This window comes from Lytechinus variegatus, chromosome 4 (assembly GCF_018143015.1).
Source record: "Lytechinus variegatus isolate NC3 chromosome 4, Lvar_3.0, whole genome shotgun sequence".
In the NCBI taxonomy this organism is placed as follows: Eukaryota; Metazoa; Echinodermata; class Echinoidea; order Temnopleuroida; family Toxopneustidae; genus Lytechinus; species Lytechinus variegatus.
This window is the reverse complement of record NC_054743.1, coordinates 9,639,722-9,659,905: the sequence shown is the minus strand read 5'-3', so window position 1 is coordinate 9,659,905 and position 20,184 is coordinate 9,639,722. Positions and strand designations below refer to the sequence as shown.

The window sequence follows — 20,184 nt, the reverse complement described above, 5'->3', positions numbered from 1 at the left end:
ATATTTTCTTCCTCAATTTCAATGTCATACATCTAAAAACATTTAATAAAACATGAAGTACACAGAGACATGATTTAAGTTCAGGGTGACAAATCTCTGAATTTTCCTGTAATATAACATGTAACTCTGAGCCACTAAGTGGTTTCAAACCAACTCAATCATAAGAATCAAAGTAAAATTACAAGAACTTTTTTTAGGCTAAAAAATACCCATTATTTTATATTCCTTCATTCACACCACCCCAAAACTACCCTTCGGAATAAGTTCCTAAAGTTATGAGCATGCGTAGTATGGTCTGAAAAGCAGGCAAGGCGCGAGATTCAAAATCACTAGCTCAGCAACCCCCCACGCCCAACTACACGCCAGGCAAAAATTTCCTGAAAATTGCTTTCACATTGCCAAAATACCTGCAACCTTGGAAAAATCCCAGCGAAAGTTCTTGTAATTTTGACCTACTATTTAGTGGGTATTTTCTTTCGGGGTGATTACTCTTAATATGCTTTCACATTCAAATGCCAATATTACCTGGTATTTTCGGATCGGGGTAATTTTCCCAATCAGAAAATACCTGGAACTGAAGAGGCGGTCTGAAACCACCCACTGATATTCAGATTTCATCAGAAAAGAGATTTTCCTCAGGGTATTTCACCTCTCCTAAATGAATGTCGTCCTATTAATTACTACTCGTCTGGGCAAAACAGGACAATCCTGGAGTAAAAGCTAACCTACTTCAATTGAACTTTCATTATTCCTTGAAGGTAACATGTGGGCACAAGTTTTAGGAGAAAACAGCTTAGCAAATTTATGACATGCCAAGTTCCAGGAATCTAATATTTATCATCAGCTTGTGAATAATAGATTAGGATCAAGAAGATCATTTGGAATTCACAGCAACTTTAATCTGTTGAAGACTGGGTTCGCATATATATATATGCAAGCTTGGGTCTATGGAACATGCATGTTGTTAGAGCATAATCAACTACACTCGCAACAGTTTAACCCTTAATAAACTGGGGGGGGGTCAATTTGACCCCCCCTCGACAAATTTAATCACTACGCCGTCGCATGAATTTTTTTAACCGAGCCGCTTGCTGACTTTTTACTTTCAAGTCTTGCGCTTCTTTTGAGACCAAATTTGCAACGCCGGGTACGTGGTTCCGAAATTACGCAGCATTTTGTAAGTGCATGTCAGACCCGAAATTGCTCAAAAACGTGATTCTTTGTACGAAGTCAATGCAAATTGTATTTTTCAAAAAAAATAAATAAATGTATGATTATTTCTACTTTTGTTGGTTTAAATGGATTTATTTTATACTATATATAATCGCAAAAGGGTCCTTGAAAAAGTGCATCGGAATACAATAAAAAAACAAAGGTTCGAAAAAACAAAGAAATACATAAGAATTTAAAAAACAATATACTCCATAAGAAATTAATTAAATTTTTGCAATTTTTTGTAGTATTTGTTAGAAATGTAACCATTGATACTCCCACTAAAAAATAGCATTCTAATAGCTATATAAATTGAGTTAAAAGCAAAACATACACAAATGAACAAATTTAGGGCAAATTTCATAAGCTTATTTGCATAATTAATTAATAAAAAATATAAACAATTGATTTTTTTGAAAATTTTAATACAGTCTTGTATTTTACATTCGGCTATACGCGCATGCAAATTTTCGTGACGATCGCGCAATCAGCGGCCAAGATATGAGGGAGGGTCAAATTGAACCCTCCCCCAGTACATTCTTGTCCGAAATAGCCCAGTTTGACTAGTTCAAAGTGGCCGTTTTTCAAAACAAAGATCAGTGTGCCTTAAAATTTATATTTTATCAAACAACATATCTCACTCATGGCTACAGGTTATAAAGTGCAAGTCCTTGTACCGCATTATCATAAAGTTTTTAAGCATGATTTTTATTAAGTAAAATTTAATTCTCTGAAAGAACAATCTGCATGCATTAGGGGAGACCAGGGGTAGTGGGAACATGGGGTAAGTAGAAACATTGTTATTTTCTTTGACGCCTGTAAATAAATTTATTGCAATAATAATTCAACACTGTTGGATAATTAATAGCAATAGATTGAATGCAGTATTGCATAAATTTATCTAACAGGCTTTAAAGAAAATTACAATGTTTCAACTTACCCCATGTTCCAACTAACCCTGTCTCCCCTACACATTTTAAGTCAATACTCTCTCTGGCAGGGTATTTTTTTCTGAGATAATTCATAAGGCATTCCAGGATAAATGTATCATAGTCAGTACAGTGAAAAAAAACCACAGTAATGCCAATTTTCTGCAATAGATATTGTGTAAAATATACAATTTTGGGGGGAAAAGTATTTCTATGAAACCAACAGTTTTTTTTTATTATCAAATGAATCAAAAATGAAAAAAATCAAAAGTAATGCCAATTTTCTGCAGTAAACATTGAGTAAAGTGTAAAAATTTTTGGGAAAAGTATTTCTATGAAACCAACAGTTTTTTTTTTATATTATAAAAATGAGTGCAAAATACAGTTGGCATCTGCATAATGATACGGGAATGTCATACAAATGTTTCCAGAATCATGAATTAAGAGTATGAATCAGGAATGGAATAATTGTGAGAGATCTTTACCTGATTGATACCTAGCAGATATGCTGGTGTGAGCTGGATGATGTGTTGACTGGTAGTCTTAGAGCTGATACAAGCCAGACCCAATCTAACCAACATGTCTATAGCCATGTCCTCTTGAGTACCCTCAAGGTGACCTTCTGGAAAGCATATCTACAGAGATGAATAAATATCATGGAGTTTTCATTGATATACATTACAATATAAAATAAGAGAATTGTGCAAGAAAATGAAATTTATAATAAATATGATAAAATATCAACTCAAAGCAAATTTCAATTATCCTTTTGAAATGTATTACTACTGATCTAAGTCAAATGGAAAAAGTAAATGAATTCGCATATTGAGACAAACATTATTGAAAATGATTAATACATATTTCCTTATTAAGACAGGGGTTGGTCGAGACAGAGTTAGGGTAAACTTGATTTTAACCAATGAAATGCATGTATTAGAGACTTGTGTTTTTTATTTGTATTGAGACACAAATCTTCTTGCGATGAGCCCTCCCCCCCAGGTTCCCCTAAGAAACTATAAAAAAAAAGGCAACAATAATTTTCCCTATTTTTTCCCAAAATGCGAAGAACGACTTACTTGTGAGAATATTGCCATTCCTCCTTTTGACTTCTCCGATGCCTTCACAACCATAGGTAGTATCCTGTCCTGAGCCAAGATGCTAACCTCAGTGTTCTTATCACCCTCCCCGTCATTCACATGGAGCCTCCCAGGCCCACTCAAACCCTGCACTCTGTATGGCTGAGACTTTACAATACCCTGATAGGTTGCTTCCACTTCCTTCTCTGTAGGGGCACCAACCTGGAAGCTCACATCCCCGAGGGACAACGGGAGTCCAAAATTCAGAATGCGTCCCCCATTGTTAAAGTGGGAGACAAACCTGGAAGTGGCTTCGTCAGGAAGGTTACCCTCCCCTGCGAGGACCATCAAGGCGCAATTGTCCGACCATGGCTGCGATAACGTGCTTGGTTTCAGGAGATAAATGACATATTTGTCATGTTCAAGGCAATGTTGTAGGGCTGCTTGCACTGCAGCAAACACCTCATCCTCAGTCTCCGATCCTGTGTATACAAGAATGTTTGGAGGTTTGCTATCATTCATCATACTCCTTGCATGATGTCTGTCATCTCTGTGCTTCCCAGACCTTGACAACTTCCCGATTCCGTTGGACAGGTTGCCACTGTCATCACCAACCTGGAAGAACACACCATCTGTCGCTGGGCTTTCACTGACATTAGGACTGTCCTCACTACCATCAGCTGTGCTTGACCAGGAACCAGAAGACTTTAACTTCTGCTCCTCCATCTTGCGTAGGAACTCTGAAGAATGCTTCCGCCGAAGCGATTGATGCTGCGGCTGCCTGAAGAGCTGTGGTTTGCCACCTTTGTGAGGCGATGCAGGAATCGGTGGGGTCATGGTACCTGATGGGCTCTCACCCATCTTTAGTCTGCTGTCTACCAGGTTGAAAGGCTGTCCCTTCACCTCAACAGCTAAATGATACAAGAAAAAGAAATGCCTGAGTGAGGTCACCAAAGACGAATTTTGTACCAATGCAGCAAACTAGTTACTAAATTCTCCTATTTAATACAAGTATGTCTTGATCCAGCGAAACAAATTTTTTCTCCGTCTTTGATGAAAAGAGGTAACAAGATGGGGTATTTAAAATTACAAATACATGTATGAAAGCGTGGAAGAGATTTTGTTGTTTGTGAACTGAATTTGATCAGAAGTAAGTCACAGACCTATTCACATGGAAAATGAATCACAAATGATAATTAAATGTTAAAAATCAAATTATCAAAATTTAACAGTGTGAATGAACAAACAAAAATTTCCTTAATATATGAATTACAATACATCAAGATATATGAATTAAATCAAGATGTAATAAATGCATGACTACAACGGTTGGTAGGCAACAGCCACAACATCAATATATTAGATGGCCCAAGTGTGAACAGTCTGCACAGCGAAAATTTTAATTCAATTCCCTTTTTTCCTATGGTGTGAATGGCTCTTGTGACTGATGTCATTGAAGGACATATGGATTACAGAGCTCTTAATGTAATCTCAACAGACCTGCAGACAGAGTAGCTAATATGACAAATACACTGATAATGATGAATCTTTGATCCATTAGGTACCTAGACCCTACACCCGGCTCATCCTTGTAATGGTCAAACAGGCATTCCGATAGATTGGGTTTGGATTTCAGGAAATCAGTCGAAAGAATTGACATTTGTGTTCTTCATCGATGTTGGGTGAGGTACTCTGGTTGCGGATTCTGTTTTTGTATGAAGCTCCATATGGGGATGCTATTCCATAGAGATACTGGGATTGGGATGCTAGCACATTATCATTAAGATTAAAGGTATTGTTTAACTTTGTGTGCGGCCGATTTAAAAAATTCTCAAACCAAGATGAAACATGTGTACAAGTGCATGTATTAGAACTAATAAACCCAGAAAACAACCATTATTGAGAATGAAAAGCTAAAACTACAAGGCAAATCCCGATTTTGTAAATAGGCGAGTACATATAAGCGTATGGGATGAAATTAAGATGGTGTTTCCGGTCACTTCATATTTCAATTTTTGAAGCACTAAATAATTATTTTCGAACGCAATTTTTTCTGTGCTTCATTTTTGTAACATATCAAAGACACAGGTGACAAGTGTGACCTTCTAGCTCAGATTTTTTTAAAAGTCAAACCAATGTTTACCAATCACTTTAATAAGATTCTTTGGGGTCTGAGAAACTGAGAATAGTCCCTTTAGGCATTACACTACTTTATTTAATTTAAATGTCACTTTCCTCACTAACAATATATTTTATTGTGATTCAGAGTTGTATTTTTTATTTTATGTTGATTGAGTAAGAAATGATGCTGTTTTTTAGAGAGAAAAGAAGAGATATGGGGGGGGGGGGGTGGACAGAAGGAGAAATACATTCTCAAGACCAACTTCAGAAGTCATTTTCAGAGAATTTTTTGTTGCTTTCTTTTTAAAGGACAAGTCCACTCCAACAAATAGTTGATTTGGAAAAAAGGAGAAAAATTCAACAAGCAAAACACTGAAAATTTCATCAAAATCAGATGTAAAATAAGAAAGTTATGACATTTTAAAGTTTCGCTTAAATTCACGAAACAGTTATATGCACATCCTCGTCGGTATGCAAATTGGCAGACTGATGACGTCACCCACTCACTATTTCTTTTGTATTTTATCATATGAAATATGAAATATTCTAATTGCTCCCCCTTGTCAAGTGAAACAAAGTTTCATTTCTCCTTGAACATGTGGAATTACCATTATTTTAACAGTTTATGGCTAAGTTAAGTTGGTCCTCCTTATCAAATCTGTAAAAATTGAAATATTGCATTATTCAAACAATAAAAAACAAAAGAAATAGTGAGTGATGGACATCATCGACTCTCTCATTTGCATATCACTGAGTTGTGCATTTAACTGTTTTGTGAAAAATAAGCGAAACTTAAAAATGTCATAACTTTCTTATTTTACATCCGATTTCGATGAAATTTGCGGTGTTATCTTTGTTTGATTTTTCTCTATCGATTCAAATCAATAATTTTCTGGGGTGGACTTTACCTTTAAAGAGGAAGGAAAAAAGGTAAGGACTGAAATTGGTATAAGAACAATTGCTTGAAGAGCTTTATGATTTGAGCTAAATGTCCCCCCCCCCAAGAAACACTGTGTATTCATAGTGTGTTGTCCTTCAGCAAGAAATTCAACTTTGTACTGCACTTTAAAGATAAATTCCAGTTCTGGTAACGATCTCAAAATGACTTTTTACAGAATCTAATATAATGACCACCCACGTGTCTGTTTGTATGAATAAAAAATATGTGCCAAAGGATTATGGAAGAAATTGTGTAATTGCTGAGAAATAAGCAAAATAAGCGCGGATTCGGTCACTTCCGTCTGGTCTTTTTTCCAGCAATAATAATACACTGTCCCACATGTGCCTATCTGTGTTGGTGATCTTCAGTGGTAACATTTTTCCGGGTAGATCTAAAGATTTCACAAAGTTCAGTTTATGTAACTGTACCAGATCTAGATCCTTGATGATATACTGACAATTAAGCCTGGTTTTACAGACTTTCTCATGAAATCAGTGTTTACTGCAACTACTGGTATTTCACTTTAATACCCCAAGTGAGGTGAATAGAAACCCTGCAGGTATAATTCCTTGAATGCACTGAGCTGATAGTGGCAGCTTGAGCCAAGCCTACGGGGGTGTTTCACAAAGATTTAAAGATAAATGAAAGTAGTTGCAGTATACACTGATTACACAAGAAAGTGTGTGAAACCAAGCTTAATTGTCACTTTATCAGAGGATCTAGATCTGGTACAGTTACATAAACTGAACTTTGTGAAATTTTGAAATCTACGCTGAAAAATGTTCACACTGAAGATCACCAACCCAGATAAACGCACGTAGAACAGTGTATTATTATATCTTTGAATGTCAGCCCGACGCTTGACCCGAATCCCGTGCTTATTTGCTAATTTCTCAGCAATTACACAATTTCTTCCAGAATCCTTTGACAAATATTTTTTATTTATACAAACAGACACTTTGGTGGTCATTTCATTGGATTCTGTGCAGACTCATTTTTAAATCGTTACCACAACTGAAATTTATCTTTAAGTATAGACGCACTTAAATGCGTACATGATACGCATACGCACTCTTATAGATTAACATGCAGTAATGTGCGTCCTCTTGGCATGATCTGACCAATGCGGTCTTGCCTTCCATACCGAATGCAAAAAGAATTCTAAGTCATACTTAAAAGTCATCTTTGTGAAAGATCCCCCTCAACCCCAGTTAATAACATGCCTCAGAATACAACAGCCGGTGGTAAATAAATGCATATTACTTTATCCAAAGTACATGACTGAACACAGTCTCAGCAAAGTCAATAATTGAAAAACATTCCCTGAAAGACAGAAGTTATTAAAAAAGACTTACTAAGGAGTTGATTTACCAGGAGACCATCATCAAGCTCCAGGTAGCCCTCCAGGTAGGCGGTACCAATCCTGGAGAAGTTCTCCTTACTGGCTTGTACTAGGATCCCAAACGGCTCCCCTGATCTCCATGCTAGCGGAGTGGTCAACTCTGAGAATTTCACCACCCTGTCTGGTGGCACCTGTTAGACAAGGAGAGAAAAATAAAACATTTATTTATTTATTAATGAATAATTGGTTCATAATATATTGTAATATATAGCAACAAAATAATACCGATAACTTTGTCTAAGTCAAATCAATTGGATCCACAGAAATCAGTTCAACTTTCTAAAGAGGAATTCAAATTAGAAGAGGTATCCTGTAAATGTATGCAGGCTTTGCATAATCTGGCCTAGAAATAGCTTCAAGGTGAATATTTGACTTAGGGAAGGACAAGTACAAGTTTACCTATAATCTGTACATGCAGATATTCCTACCATGCAAATGTCCAATACAATTATCATTATCAACCTTTGGACTAATATTGGTTGGTGGGCACCATACGTTATTTATATCAATTCAGACATGAAGATTAGCGGGTCACCACACAAAAGGTCTTTTTAGATTATTAGATAACAACGATGCGCAAACTAAAATTTATCCATGAACAAGAGATTAAAAATATTATCCAAGTACAAAAGATGAAAAATATAAGAGCACATACATGTTTTATTTGGTGCAATACTTCATCCAGGTAAGTCGACTTTTCAAAGCATATCATGAATACTGTTAATTTCAAGAATCTCGTTCTTGCTTGCACCACCCCAGCGCAGCTATTATTTTGTCCAAGTCTTTTTCTACGCAATACCTTTTGCCCATTATCATTAATCACATATCCTACAGCCTTAATCACAGATATTCTGTTTTTATGCTTTTATCATTATTTCAACAGATTACACATTACATGTACATTATGTATATCATAATACCGCTAATAGTTTCTGGATGTTAATTTCCACCTTCCCTCTGCTCCTCCCTCTCTCTCTCACTGTATCACTCTCTTTCGCTGACAACCTTTTGCAACAAGGCAAAAGCAGTTTGTGTCTCGCCCACTTATGAAAATAACCAGAAATATCGTGATTTGCGAGGGCACGCAACAGAATTGTCATAAGAGCCTTGCACGTTAACTTTTAAGTGACCTGAAAATGACCTTTGACCTTACCATGTGACCTTCCACTGCAGCAAAACATGCAGGTCGCCTAAGTCCATCTACCATCCAAGTTTTGTTGAAAAGTGACTCATGGTTGCGAAGTTAGTTGTCATAAGAGAGTCTTGCATGTAAACTTTAACGTTGACCTGAAAATGACCTTTGACCTTACCATGTGACCTCCGACTGCAGCATAACATGCAGGTCCCCCAAGTCCATCCACCATCCAAGTTTGGATGAAAAGCGACCTACGGTTGCGGAGTTAGGTGTCATAAGAGTCTTGCATGTAAACTTTAACGTTGACCTGAAAATGACCTTTGACCTTACCATGTGACCTCCGACTGCAGCATAAGATGCAGGTCCCCCAAGTCCATCTACCATCCAAGTTTAGTTGAAAAGCGACTTACGGTTGTGGAGTTGTGTCATTAAATTTTTCTGACGGACGGACGACGGACGACATTTGGATCCCTAAGTCTCGCCTTCACCTCTGGTTATGAAATTTCAAGACAAAGATGAACAAAATACTTGAAGAATTATGTATCACTTTACCAATGCCATTCGGTTCTCCACCTCCAAACTTGTAAATCCATTGGCCTAAAAGGGAAAACCCCACATTACTGAGATATCCAATGATGCTTTACTGAGTAGACAAGGTTTTAAAATTGCATTACTAATTCCATGAAATATCAGCCTCCTCCCTTATGAATTATGCATCAAATCATCTTCTCTTGTACATGGACACTGAGTTTTTAAGTAATTACATGAAGCACATAGGTTTGTGAAAAGGAACTGATAAAAAAAAATCTTCACAACTTTTTCCCCACAATTCTCATCATACTCGGAGTAAATGTGTGATTGGGAGGAGAGGGGAAGGGGTGTGAATTTCGTCATACTCACCAGGCAGATGGTATAATGGGGACCTATTTCCAATTAGGAAAAAAAAGATGGGTGACCTACAGGTACTTGTAGATGTGGAATGAGTCAGTTCCGTTTACACATACATGTACCTTGATAATGGACAATAATCTAAAACCTGTACTCATAATAAGAGGGCGGGGTTGGGGAGGGGGAAGGCAAATTATACAACTGATAAAAGGAAAGGGTACATGCACATTGTATAATTCTATAGAGGAAGTCTCCATCTTGGGAAGTAGTGCCTACACAAACACTAAACCAGTCTTGAGAGTTGCAGTTAGTGGAGAGGGAGGGGCAAAATACAAGTGAGCACCCATAAAGAAATACTTAGTGTATAGGAATTTTTTTCACTGGGCGTTGTGGCATGCGCCTGTAATCCAAGCTGTGGGGAAGTTAGAAATTGATGCAGAGGTTCGGGGTTTGAGCCCTGGCCATTTCTTTCAGATGGTGATGTTAAAGATCGGTCCAGACGTAAATAATCATACCTGATTGATACATGTCTGACAAAACTCAAATACACACACACACCAGTGTCTGCCACTAATTTTTTTGGCGGATACAGGTCGGGAAGCCTCTAGGAGTACAAAGATACATGTAATCAGTGAGGCAGGGGCAACAGGTAAAGGTGCCTTGAGGGCTGGGGTCGGTATAAGCCTAGGTCCACTTACCTTGCGAAGAGCTAGTCGTCCGTATCGATCTCTCTTAGGAGGGGATGCCTCTAGGAGTACAAAGATAGATGATGTGGGTGAGGCAGGGGCAACAGGTAAAGGTGCCTTGAGGGCTGGGGTCGGTATAAGCTTAGGTCCACTTACCTTGCGAAGGGCTAGTCGTCCGTATCGATCTCTCTTAGGAGGGGATGCCTCTAGGAGTACAAAGATAGATGAGATGGGCGAGGCAGGGGCAACAGGTAAAGGTGCCTTGAGGGCTGGGGTCGGTATAAGCTTAGGTCCACTTACCTTGCGAAGGGCTAGTCGTCCGTATCGATCTCTCTTAGGAGGGGATGCCTCTAGGAGTACAAAGATAGAGGATGTGGGTGAGGCAGGGGCAACAGGAACAGGTGCCTTGAGGGCCGGAGTAGACGAACCAATGAATGAAGTCCAATCATAGCTCAGATCTACAGATTGCTGTGTATGAAATAGGTGAATAAGAATGACCATAATAACAAGTCATAACAACCAGTGGTACAAAATGTTTGAATAAGACACAAGTTTAGGATGGGTGGGCTATTGGTCATTTTAACTATGGTTCAACCTATCGGCCCTTTTCAGATCAGAACATTCAGTTGTCACTACTATTAAGCACCAAGGTTAGCAATTCAGCAAATAGCTTCGATCTTCCAACAGCGGTCCCCAAGTAAGATGTTGCCATGACCCTTCTATAGATACATTCCAAGATGATGAATGCTTGGCTAGAATACTGGAGCCTGCAGGTCCAATTTTAATAGTCTTTGGTAAGGCTTGACCAAAGATTAAAGTAAACCCCACAACTTCCATTCATCAGGTAGGTACGTGACCTGCAAGCCACCATGCCCATGGATGTAAAATGACTTTTTACAAGTTTATAACAACAAGAGGTAGGTAATAAAAATCCAACATGACTATTATCTCTGATATCATGTACTTGTAGTAAAAGCATTAATTCTTATTTATGAGTTAATAGCCAAATAAACAATACTAAAAACTACGTTGATGGTTTGTACAGGTCCTACAGTACAATCAATGATCTAGGACTGGGTAAACATTGTGAGAGAACTGGGGCCCGTTTCATTAAGCTGTTTGTAAGTTACAAATGACTTTACGCATGACTGGTGATCATTTCTTGTGCTAAATGATATATTCCAGAGTAACCGATTTAGCACCTAAGAAGAGGTACCAGTCGTGCGTAAAGTTGTGCGTAACTTTACAAACGGCTTTATGAAACGCCACCCTGCATGTACTGTATGTTGTAATGGTGACGTGTTTTCATCTGCATAGTATAACACAACATAACTGCAATCAAGATCTACTGTACATGTGTGACATGAAGTCATCTTTTGAATGTACATGTAGTTCCTTGGATAATGTAATTGCCTTTCCCTTGTTGCAAAAAATCCAATGAAATAACAGACATGTCAAGTCAATTGAATTTAAGGAATAATTCAATTCTTGGAGAAATAGGGCATGGATGTATGGAAAAATTATGAAGAGCAAAGAAAGTACTTCAAACCTGAAGTGAAAAATGCAATGTGCTCCTTATAGAGAATACAAAAATTGAATTTGTGAGGAAAACAAAAGAGTTACAGAGGGTGAATCCATCTCAATATAAAGCAAGAACAGGAATTGAGAGTGAAAGAAAACTTAAACATGAAATGTCTAGACCTGGGGAACATAAAATTACTATTATGGCAACTTTTCCATCTACTGGTATCTTTTATGGAATCCTTGATTTTGATTGGCTGATAAGCACTGTTCCATGGTAGTTACCATAATAGCATCTTTTATGCAATGGGCCCTGGACTTTTATTCTTTTCAGGCAATCATCGTTTCCTGGGTGATTGGGAGAGCATTATGTTATCACTGGGTCAGATGCATAAAAAGTAGCAACTGCTTTTGCTTAGGCTTTTTACTTGGCTTTTGCTTGATTCTATACAATTTGTGTATGGCTAAAAATAAGCGAGCAAGTGCCTTTGCTTGTAAGCTCAAGCAATTGCTAACTGCCTGCCAGCTTTTGCTTGATGATTAAGCTAATGCTAAAAAGCATATGCATAAAACCAAGCATTCGCTTGGGTTATGTCAAGCTTCATCAGAGCAGCATGAGTGTTTGCTTGATCAGAGCATTTACCTTTTATAATAATTTTGAGGCACCTGAGAGAGAACTGCAAGGTGTGCAGTAGCCTACATGAACAGGTTTTCTTCCTAGTAAGAGCAGTCTAAATGCCAACTATATTTATTATTAGAACAAATTAAAGGAATAATTTGACACCACATCTATGGAAAAGTTGTTAAATGAGAGAAGCAGTATTTTGCACTGCCACAATTTTGCAATCGAGTCCCGCTAAAATTGTTCTGTGAGTCGTATTCGGCTCAGTGTGATGTTGCTATTGTTCAAACCGCTAGCAAACGCTTTCTGAAAGCAAGAAAAAGGTTTACGCACAAGCAAAGGGTTATGCATACAAAATAAAGAAATTGCCAATTCATGATCTTTTGCTTGGCTAACAATTGCTTGTGCTTGAAGCAATTACTTTTTATACATCTGACCTAACAGTCCGAGGCAAACATGCAGGCATTTTTAATCTTGAGCCCTAGCAATTGACCGGCTGATGAAAACAATGCAACCCGTATAGTAGCGCAGCATTTTGGCATGCCTACAATGCGTAATACACAAACATTGCATTCATACTTTGTGCTGAACGTCGTGATAATCGACTTTACCCACTTCGTTATCTGGAAGTTTATAAATCTTTCTGAAATTTTCAGTGCTGTTTCTGATATTGTTTCATTGTGTTTCTTATACTTTGTTTTCATCACACTAAAAATCAGTGCTATTGTTGTTAAGCTGATGTGACATCACTCCGCCCCCGCCTATATCTCCACTATCACTGTATAGCCTCAGGCCAGCTTGAAGCTACAACAAATGTAAAGGTACAATCTAAAATCAGAATGTAAATCTATTATTTATTTTGTAATTATCTGTGTTATTGTTTGAATATTTTTGTGTCTTTATTACCTTGTGAATACATCGCAATTCGGCCTTAGCCGCGATTGCGATGTATTCACAAGGTAATAAAGACACAAAAATATTCAAATACAATTCGGAAACAAAAGTCTCCATGCAGCTCCCCCCAAAAAATCATCTCATTAAAAGGTTAAAACTCGTGCGCAAATAGTAATGAATTTTTCTAAAAATAAAATTTCTAGCAGGAAAATTTCAATTGCGGAGCATTGTTGCCCAGTGGATTTAGTCTGTAGAAATGTAAACATGTTTACATTGTACAATTTAATGACATGATGAGCATATCTGGCTAGCGGCAATCAAACCGATTATTCCTTGATGCTTGCACAAGTATGATATTCCTCGGTCATAGACCTTTCCTATATGCAGTCTGCAGCAACAACCTAACTTAATAATGTTGTTTGAAAGGGGTATGCTAAATGCAGAGTATGTGATTATTAATTTCAATTTCATTAGAAACGCTTTATGCAACATACACATGTAGCGAATTATACGAGTGACTGACCGAGGTCATGATTCCATTCAGTGTTTCCATACAGTAATGAACGTTCATAATGATATAACCAAGGTGAATACCCTCATTCTACATGTACATAATGTAGCAAATCGCTTTATTCACTTCTTCATTGAATTTTTTTATGTAGAGCCTGTACACAGAGTACATGTAATGCATACTGATTACTTAAATTATCGATCATCAAATATTAAATCAATTTTGAACCAATCTGCATAATTTTATAATGATAATACAAGACATAATAATGTACCATCCCTGGAATATATCCAATATCTTCCTCCGATGATATTTCTAATCTAAGCATTCCTTATGGTAATTAGTCAGTTTGTAAATATACACATGATCAATAGTGTATTGATTATTGAAAATGATAATAAATAAATGAATTGAATGTGCTCCATTATTAACCCAATACTAAATTCTTCAAGAGATAATATGCTGTAAATATTTTAAATGTTCAATCAATGTATTAAGTCTCTTTTCATGCTTCTTAGAAAAAAATAGTCTGACTCACCTTTGGTTCCATTGTGAGCATCTGCTTTCCTCTGGCTTCTTCAAGAACGTTTGTACTCATCTTCTGATCCAATGCCTCACAGAGAAGAGACGCTTGGTGAGGTAGCTCCGCCCACTCTGCGATGTTCGCTGGCACCAACTTGCGGAAGGCCACGCTGGCCCTGCCGGAATACATCTCGACCGTTTCAAGGATGGTGTCCTTGAGTCTGCGATGGAACCGAGGCCAGAGATGAAGGAGATAGATGTAACACAAGGTCATAAGCATGGTGGTGGTGTTGGCATCGCCACAAGGGTCTCAAAATCACACGAAACGCAGTAGCTGGGACTACAGACATGCAGTGTTACACTTTAAGGGGTTGTTGCACATTCACCAGTGTGTACCAAAGCTTTGAAAGTGCAGATACATGTAGGTTCAAGGTTCAAGGCTCAAAGTCAAACAAATAATATTTAGAGCAAGTATCTTTAACTGTCACCACAAAATTGCTGGACTTGGGCCAAATTTCTGATATGTATTCTCAACAAATCTCCCAATGGATTTAAGAATTCAAATTTGTTGACACATTGTAAATAGAAAGGTCATAATTTGGAACTGAAAATAATTCCTCAGCCATTGGAAAGAAGTTCTGTCTGCAATGGAAAATTAGATGAAATATTCTGTCTCGAATATTAAGCATCAGCTTCTGAAATGGCAAATATCTGCTGATGAAGCTTAATGCCAAAGCAATCTGTTTTTATCACCAAGGAGATGTTACTTCTTCGCAATAATTCGATCAAGTGCCAGGTTTTTTCATGCATTATCAAGTTTGTACACACTATACCAAATACAGTGAGCTTGGTGCTAACATTAAGCATCTAAACTACCACAGAAGCACAGAAGACTGTCTCATTGTCCAGGAGCTCAGGGATCATCTAACATCATGATGGGGTGCATCCAAATCTATTAGCTGGTTAACCACACTGACACACTGAATAAACAAGGATAAATAAAACAGAGAAAGGAGCATGCAGTCATTAATAAGCTAATAATATAAAGAAATGCAAAACAAATACTGTACAGAGATATCCAAAAAGTGCATGAGAAAATTTTACTATAATTTCAGAGCTTCATTAGGAAAAAAAAAAACACTTCATCAAACTTTGGAAAGGGATCATGTTTAAGAACCTTAAAAAAATTGCATAGCATTTTCTGTGATATTGTGAAAATATATATGTGCTAAACAGTCAATGGAATATAAATGGAGAACTGAAGATGACAAAAGATAATTTTTAATATATCTCTTTGAAAAAATGAATTATCAGAGAAGAAATTTTCCATAATCATGAAATGAAATCATTAAATGTACACCACAGCATAAAGGAATGTACACTAAACCTATGTAAATCCCAACACCTAATGAGTGACTGGAGTCCCATCTAAACACTTTGGTGTCACCTTTATGACCTAGCCACGTTAAGGTACTAATCAATCATTTATCAGGTTAAACAGGTGGATGAAAGAATCAATATCTCACTGATAATCAGCATGTCCTTCACCACTGTGGCTTCATCAACTCATCAAACCCCAATACCTACAGTTCAGCATTTCAAGCTGGATTTGCTGGTGCTTTAATACCTAATTGATTAAAAGGACCTGTAAATCACCAGAACTTTTTGCCCAAGCCTAAAAAATACCTGATCATTCATTTTGTGTACTTGACAGTGACACCACTGTAAAAGGATAAAGTTCCCAAAGTTTCAAACCAGCAATATGACTCTTGCATCGTATACAAGGATATGCATTATTCTTTCCTTACAAAGTTCTCATAATTTGATTTCACATGATAAAAATCTTTGACTTTGGTAAGACCCTCCAAAAGTTCTTATTTTAAAAGTACCTAGACGTGATGTAACCTGACACATTGACAAAATACCTGATTATAGGGTAGAATTCTTGATCAGATATACTAGATATTTTTTGTGATCTAGTGGGAAAAAAGCATCTGTTTCAAGAGCTTTACATCCTTTCGACTTTCTAGTTAAAACCCAAACGGCATGCCCTTTGCCTATTCCCGCTTCACCGCCATACCCATTTTTTAAAAAGCGTAAAATTCAAGACACAGGGAGTCAGCCTAGTGACCTAGATTCATCTTGCTTCTTAAAGCCCCTTGGGATGAAGACGTGAAAGCCAATAAATGTTACCGGTTTTCAGGGAGAAGTAAGCCACTCGGATGATGCATCTTGAAAAACCAATCTAGCTTGCTGTTAAACTCAATGAGCATGAGATACATGTCCTGTACCTACTCTTTGCATTCCTTTCATTGCAATCAAGGACGTATGTATATCGAGAATAGAAATTTGATCGATATTTCAATGTAATATATTCAGGGATCAATACTTTTACTCGTCTACATGTATGTAAAATGCATTTATTAGTCCCCAAACGGCAATCTCATTGATCGATTTCCAATCTAAGGGATTTCAAGATTTTATGCCAGTATAAACATGTAGGTCAGATTTGTGCTGGCAGTCGTTTCAAAGAAATAAGAACAAATTATGTACTTCACCTACAATGTAGATAGTATAGGCCTATATGTGCAGAAATACATTGTAATGTGTAGACCAGAAAAGTCATGGTCTTAAAGGGGAAGTTCACCCTGACAAAAACTTTTTTGTAAAAATAGCAGAAAAAAAAATAATATTGCGGAATGTTTGAGAAAAATTCATCAAATAATTAAAAAGTTGTTAGAATTTCAATTATTTGATTTGTGACGTCATATGCGAGCAGCATTCCTACATAGCGAATGGTAAAAAATCAATAAAATGTCATTTTCTCAGAAAATTGAAAATGGTTTTCCTGTACCTTTTGTATATCAATAGACAAATTATTTCACACCTGATCATGAATAGAAAACAAAATTAAGTCATCAGGAACCATGCAAAATTTGAAATTCATGCATTTTATATTACATAACACATGGGGCAGCTGCTCGTTTATGACGTCACAAATCCAAAACTTTGAACTCTAATAACTTTCTTACTCTTTAACGGATTTTCCTCAAACCTTCACCAATATTTTTTACTATTTTTTTTGCTATTTTTGCAACAAAGTTTTCTTCAGGGTGAACTTCCCCTTTAATAGAGTATGACACACATGGCAATCTTTCTTACTTGTAGGAGATGCTTTATATGCTTCATGTAGAAAACTTGTGACAGTGTACCAAACAATAAATATCCATGCATAAACATTATTTTATAAAGGCATAGACTGGACTTTAATGCTTTCAAATCTCGACCAAGGTCTGTGTATGGTACTTCAACTTTACATTTCCAAAAAAAATCAGAACTCACAAATATTTGATTTTTTATTTCTGCTAATTCTTTTACATATAGTACATCTTGAGTAGATATGAAGCTATTTTCAATCAACCTTCACATGTACATACACACACATTTCCTTCAGCAAGAAATTTATCTACATTGTGCTGCACTCAACCCAGGTAAGGTGGATGGGTTCCTGACAGGATTAATTCCTTGAATGCTGAAAGGCAGCACGAGCTAAAGCTGGGGTAGTAAACAATGCACCTCGGAATAGATTATTTCTAGATAGATGACACTATATATATGCCTATTATTATTATTATCATTATATCTTAATAGAAAAAAATAAAACCAATAATTTTGTATAATGGAGATCATGGTGGTATTCATGTACAAACATATGAACGTACTGTCTGCTGAATTATATAGGGAGATGGGTGAACTAGCCCTGCGTGCTAATACATCAGAGCCCTGTCATACGAAGAGTAATGATTGATCTAATCTACCTCAACTGTGGCAAGCCATCAATGTCATGATTTTTCATACATGAAATTTGCACAATGTCTCTTTGTTTAAGAGAGAGAAGCACACTGACATGTAAAGACAATAATGCATGCATGAATAAACTGTACCTTGTGTTTATAAAAACATTTTGTACAGACCTAAATGCATTTCAGATGTTGGGAATGCTGGCTTTGTGGTTAATTGTGGTTGTGGTTAATACTAGGATTAATCACACTTTTTAAAAATTCTGATCTAATCTAAGGGTTATAGCTATGATTCTATCAGGTTCATTTCTAACTACACTTTTCCTTCACTTTTATTCTGTTATTCTTTCATAAAAATGAGGTTCATAGGAATTCCTACAACTGCTTTAATAGACAGTTGTGTTCAGTATCTGACAAATATGCAGGTCAAAGCTTGTTCATTTTTCACACAAAGTTTACCTTCGACTAATAAACTTGTTACATGACAGTAACATAAATATAATCCACTGTATGCTGGTCTACATATAAACAGAGAGAATTTCATGAATCATCTTGTCTGATATTTTTGCTGACAAGGTTACCCTCAGCCAATCAGGCGCACTGATTACCATAGCTTACAATAGTCATCGGCCAAAACCCCAGACAAACTGCCCTCGTGAAACATTCCCCAGGTCTATCCCAGATTCATAAATAACCATCCTCCAGGCGAACTATCCCCATGATGAAATTACCCTTGCCAATGATTACCTAATTGATTCTACTCATGAAGTGCGTATTCCCCCCAAAGGCTTGGCATATAAAAACCTTCTCTCATGAAATATTCCCGCTATCTGTCTGCTTCCATTTTTCTTCTCCATCTCCTTTCGATATGTCTCTCTCTTAAAGTACATTCTCTGTCTGGACCATTTATTTTCTTTATAATTTAAGGAGAAAATGGGTTGGTCTTGATGTAATGTTTGCTTATTCAACCTGTCTTCATCAATAAACTTGAACAATGAGTGGAACCTAGATATAACCTGACCCTTTCAGAAGTTAAAGAATGGTCCCTGACTCACAGATGTAAAAGCTAATCACAAACCATACAAATCACACATCTCCATTTGTTCATCTCCTTTCAAATCTAAACATGCATGGATTATGACTTCATCATGTCATATTCCCATCAATCGTTTATCATCTAAACTCAACCCATCTTTATCACTCATTCATTCATTCCTTCAGTTTCAATCTTCCTTTTCTTCCTTTCCTTATATTTCTGTAATTACCAACCATCATTTGTACCCTCCCCCATCCCACATCCTCTTCACTCCTGCATTTTTGTTCTCCCACAGCTAAATACTTTATTTCTGACACACTCTTCTGAAGTCTGTTTCTTTGCCTTCTTCCTCTTTACAGTTCTCAATTCTCACTCTCTACCTTCTTAATCCCTTTCTTTCTCCCGTCTTTCCCTCTCCCTATCTTTCTTTCTCTCTCTTGTCCTCTTCTACCTTTCTATCTTCAGGGGCCCATAGCACAAGGCTTAGCAATGATCGTAGAACATTTTTCTACGATTGATTCCATTGACTACAATGTACAATCAATCGTAAAAATCAATGTGCGATCAATCGCTAACCTTTTATGTCCTGGGACTCTGTTCTCATTCTTCTCCCTGTCTGCTTGCATACCTGGCTATCAATCTCTCTCTCCCAAGTTCTCATTTGTCTCTTTCTATAAAATCCTCTATCTCTCTCCTCCTCCTCCTACATCTTCCTTTTCTTTCATCTCATACAATTTCCCTGATATCTGAACTCCCCTCACATGACATTTTGTCTTCTATGAAGGGGATGTTCCAAGTATTCCATCCCTTACTGTGTGCCTCTGGACAGCATTTCAAGTACGATATTAACCTGTACTTGACTTGATTACCAATTCTCTAAGGGTAATCA

General features: G+C 37.0%; 1 protein-coding gene across 3 annotated transcripts in view; it reads right to left on the bottom strand.

Moving 5' to 3' along the window:
- Nucleotides 1-20,184, bottom strand: part of LOC121413332 (biotin--protein ligase-like) — a 60,901-nt gene that overhangs the window by 15,369 nt on the left and 25,348 nt on the right. Inside the window, exons 2-7 of one of the 3 annotated variants that reach the window (XM_041606116.1) lie at nt 15,318-15,439; nt 14,476-14,680; nt 10,546-10,857; nt 7,634-7,811; nt 3,218-4,128; nt 2,627-2,776 (exon numbers count right to left, since the gene is read on the bottom strand). In XM_041606116.1, coding sequence (XP_041462050.1) covers nt 2,627-2,776; nt 3,218-4,128; nt 7,634-7,811; nt 10,546-10,857; nt 14,476-14,649 — 1,725 coding nt within the window. In that variant the 5' untranslated portion in view covers nt 14,650-14,680; nt 15,318-15,439. Of the gene's footprint in view, nt 1-2,626; nt 2,777-3,217; nt 4,129-7,633; nt 7,812-10,545; nt 10,858-14,475; nt 14,893-15,317; nt 15,440-20,184 lie in introns of those variants that run through there. The other 2 variants (XM_041606117.1, XM_041606115.1) reach the window with 2 other exon arrangements.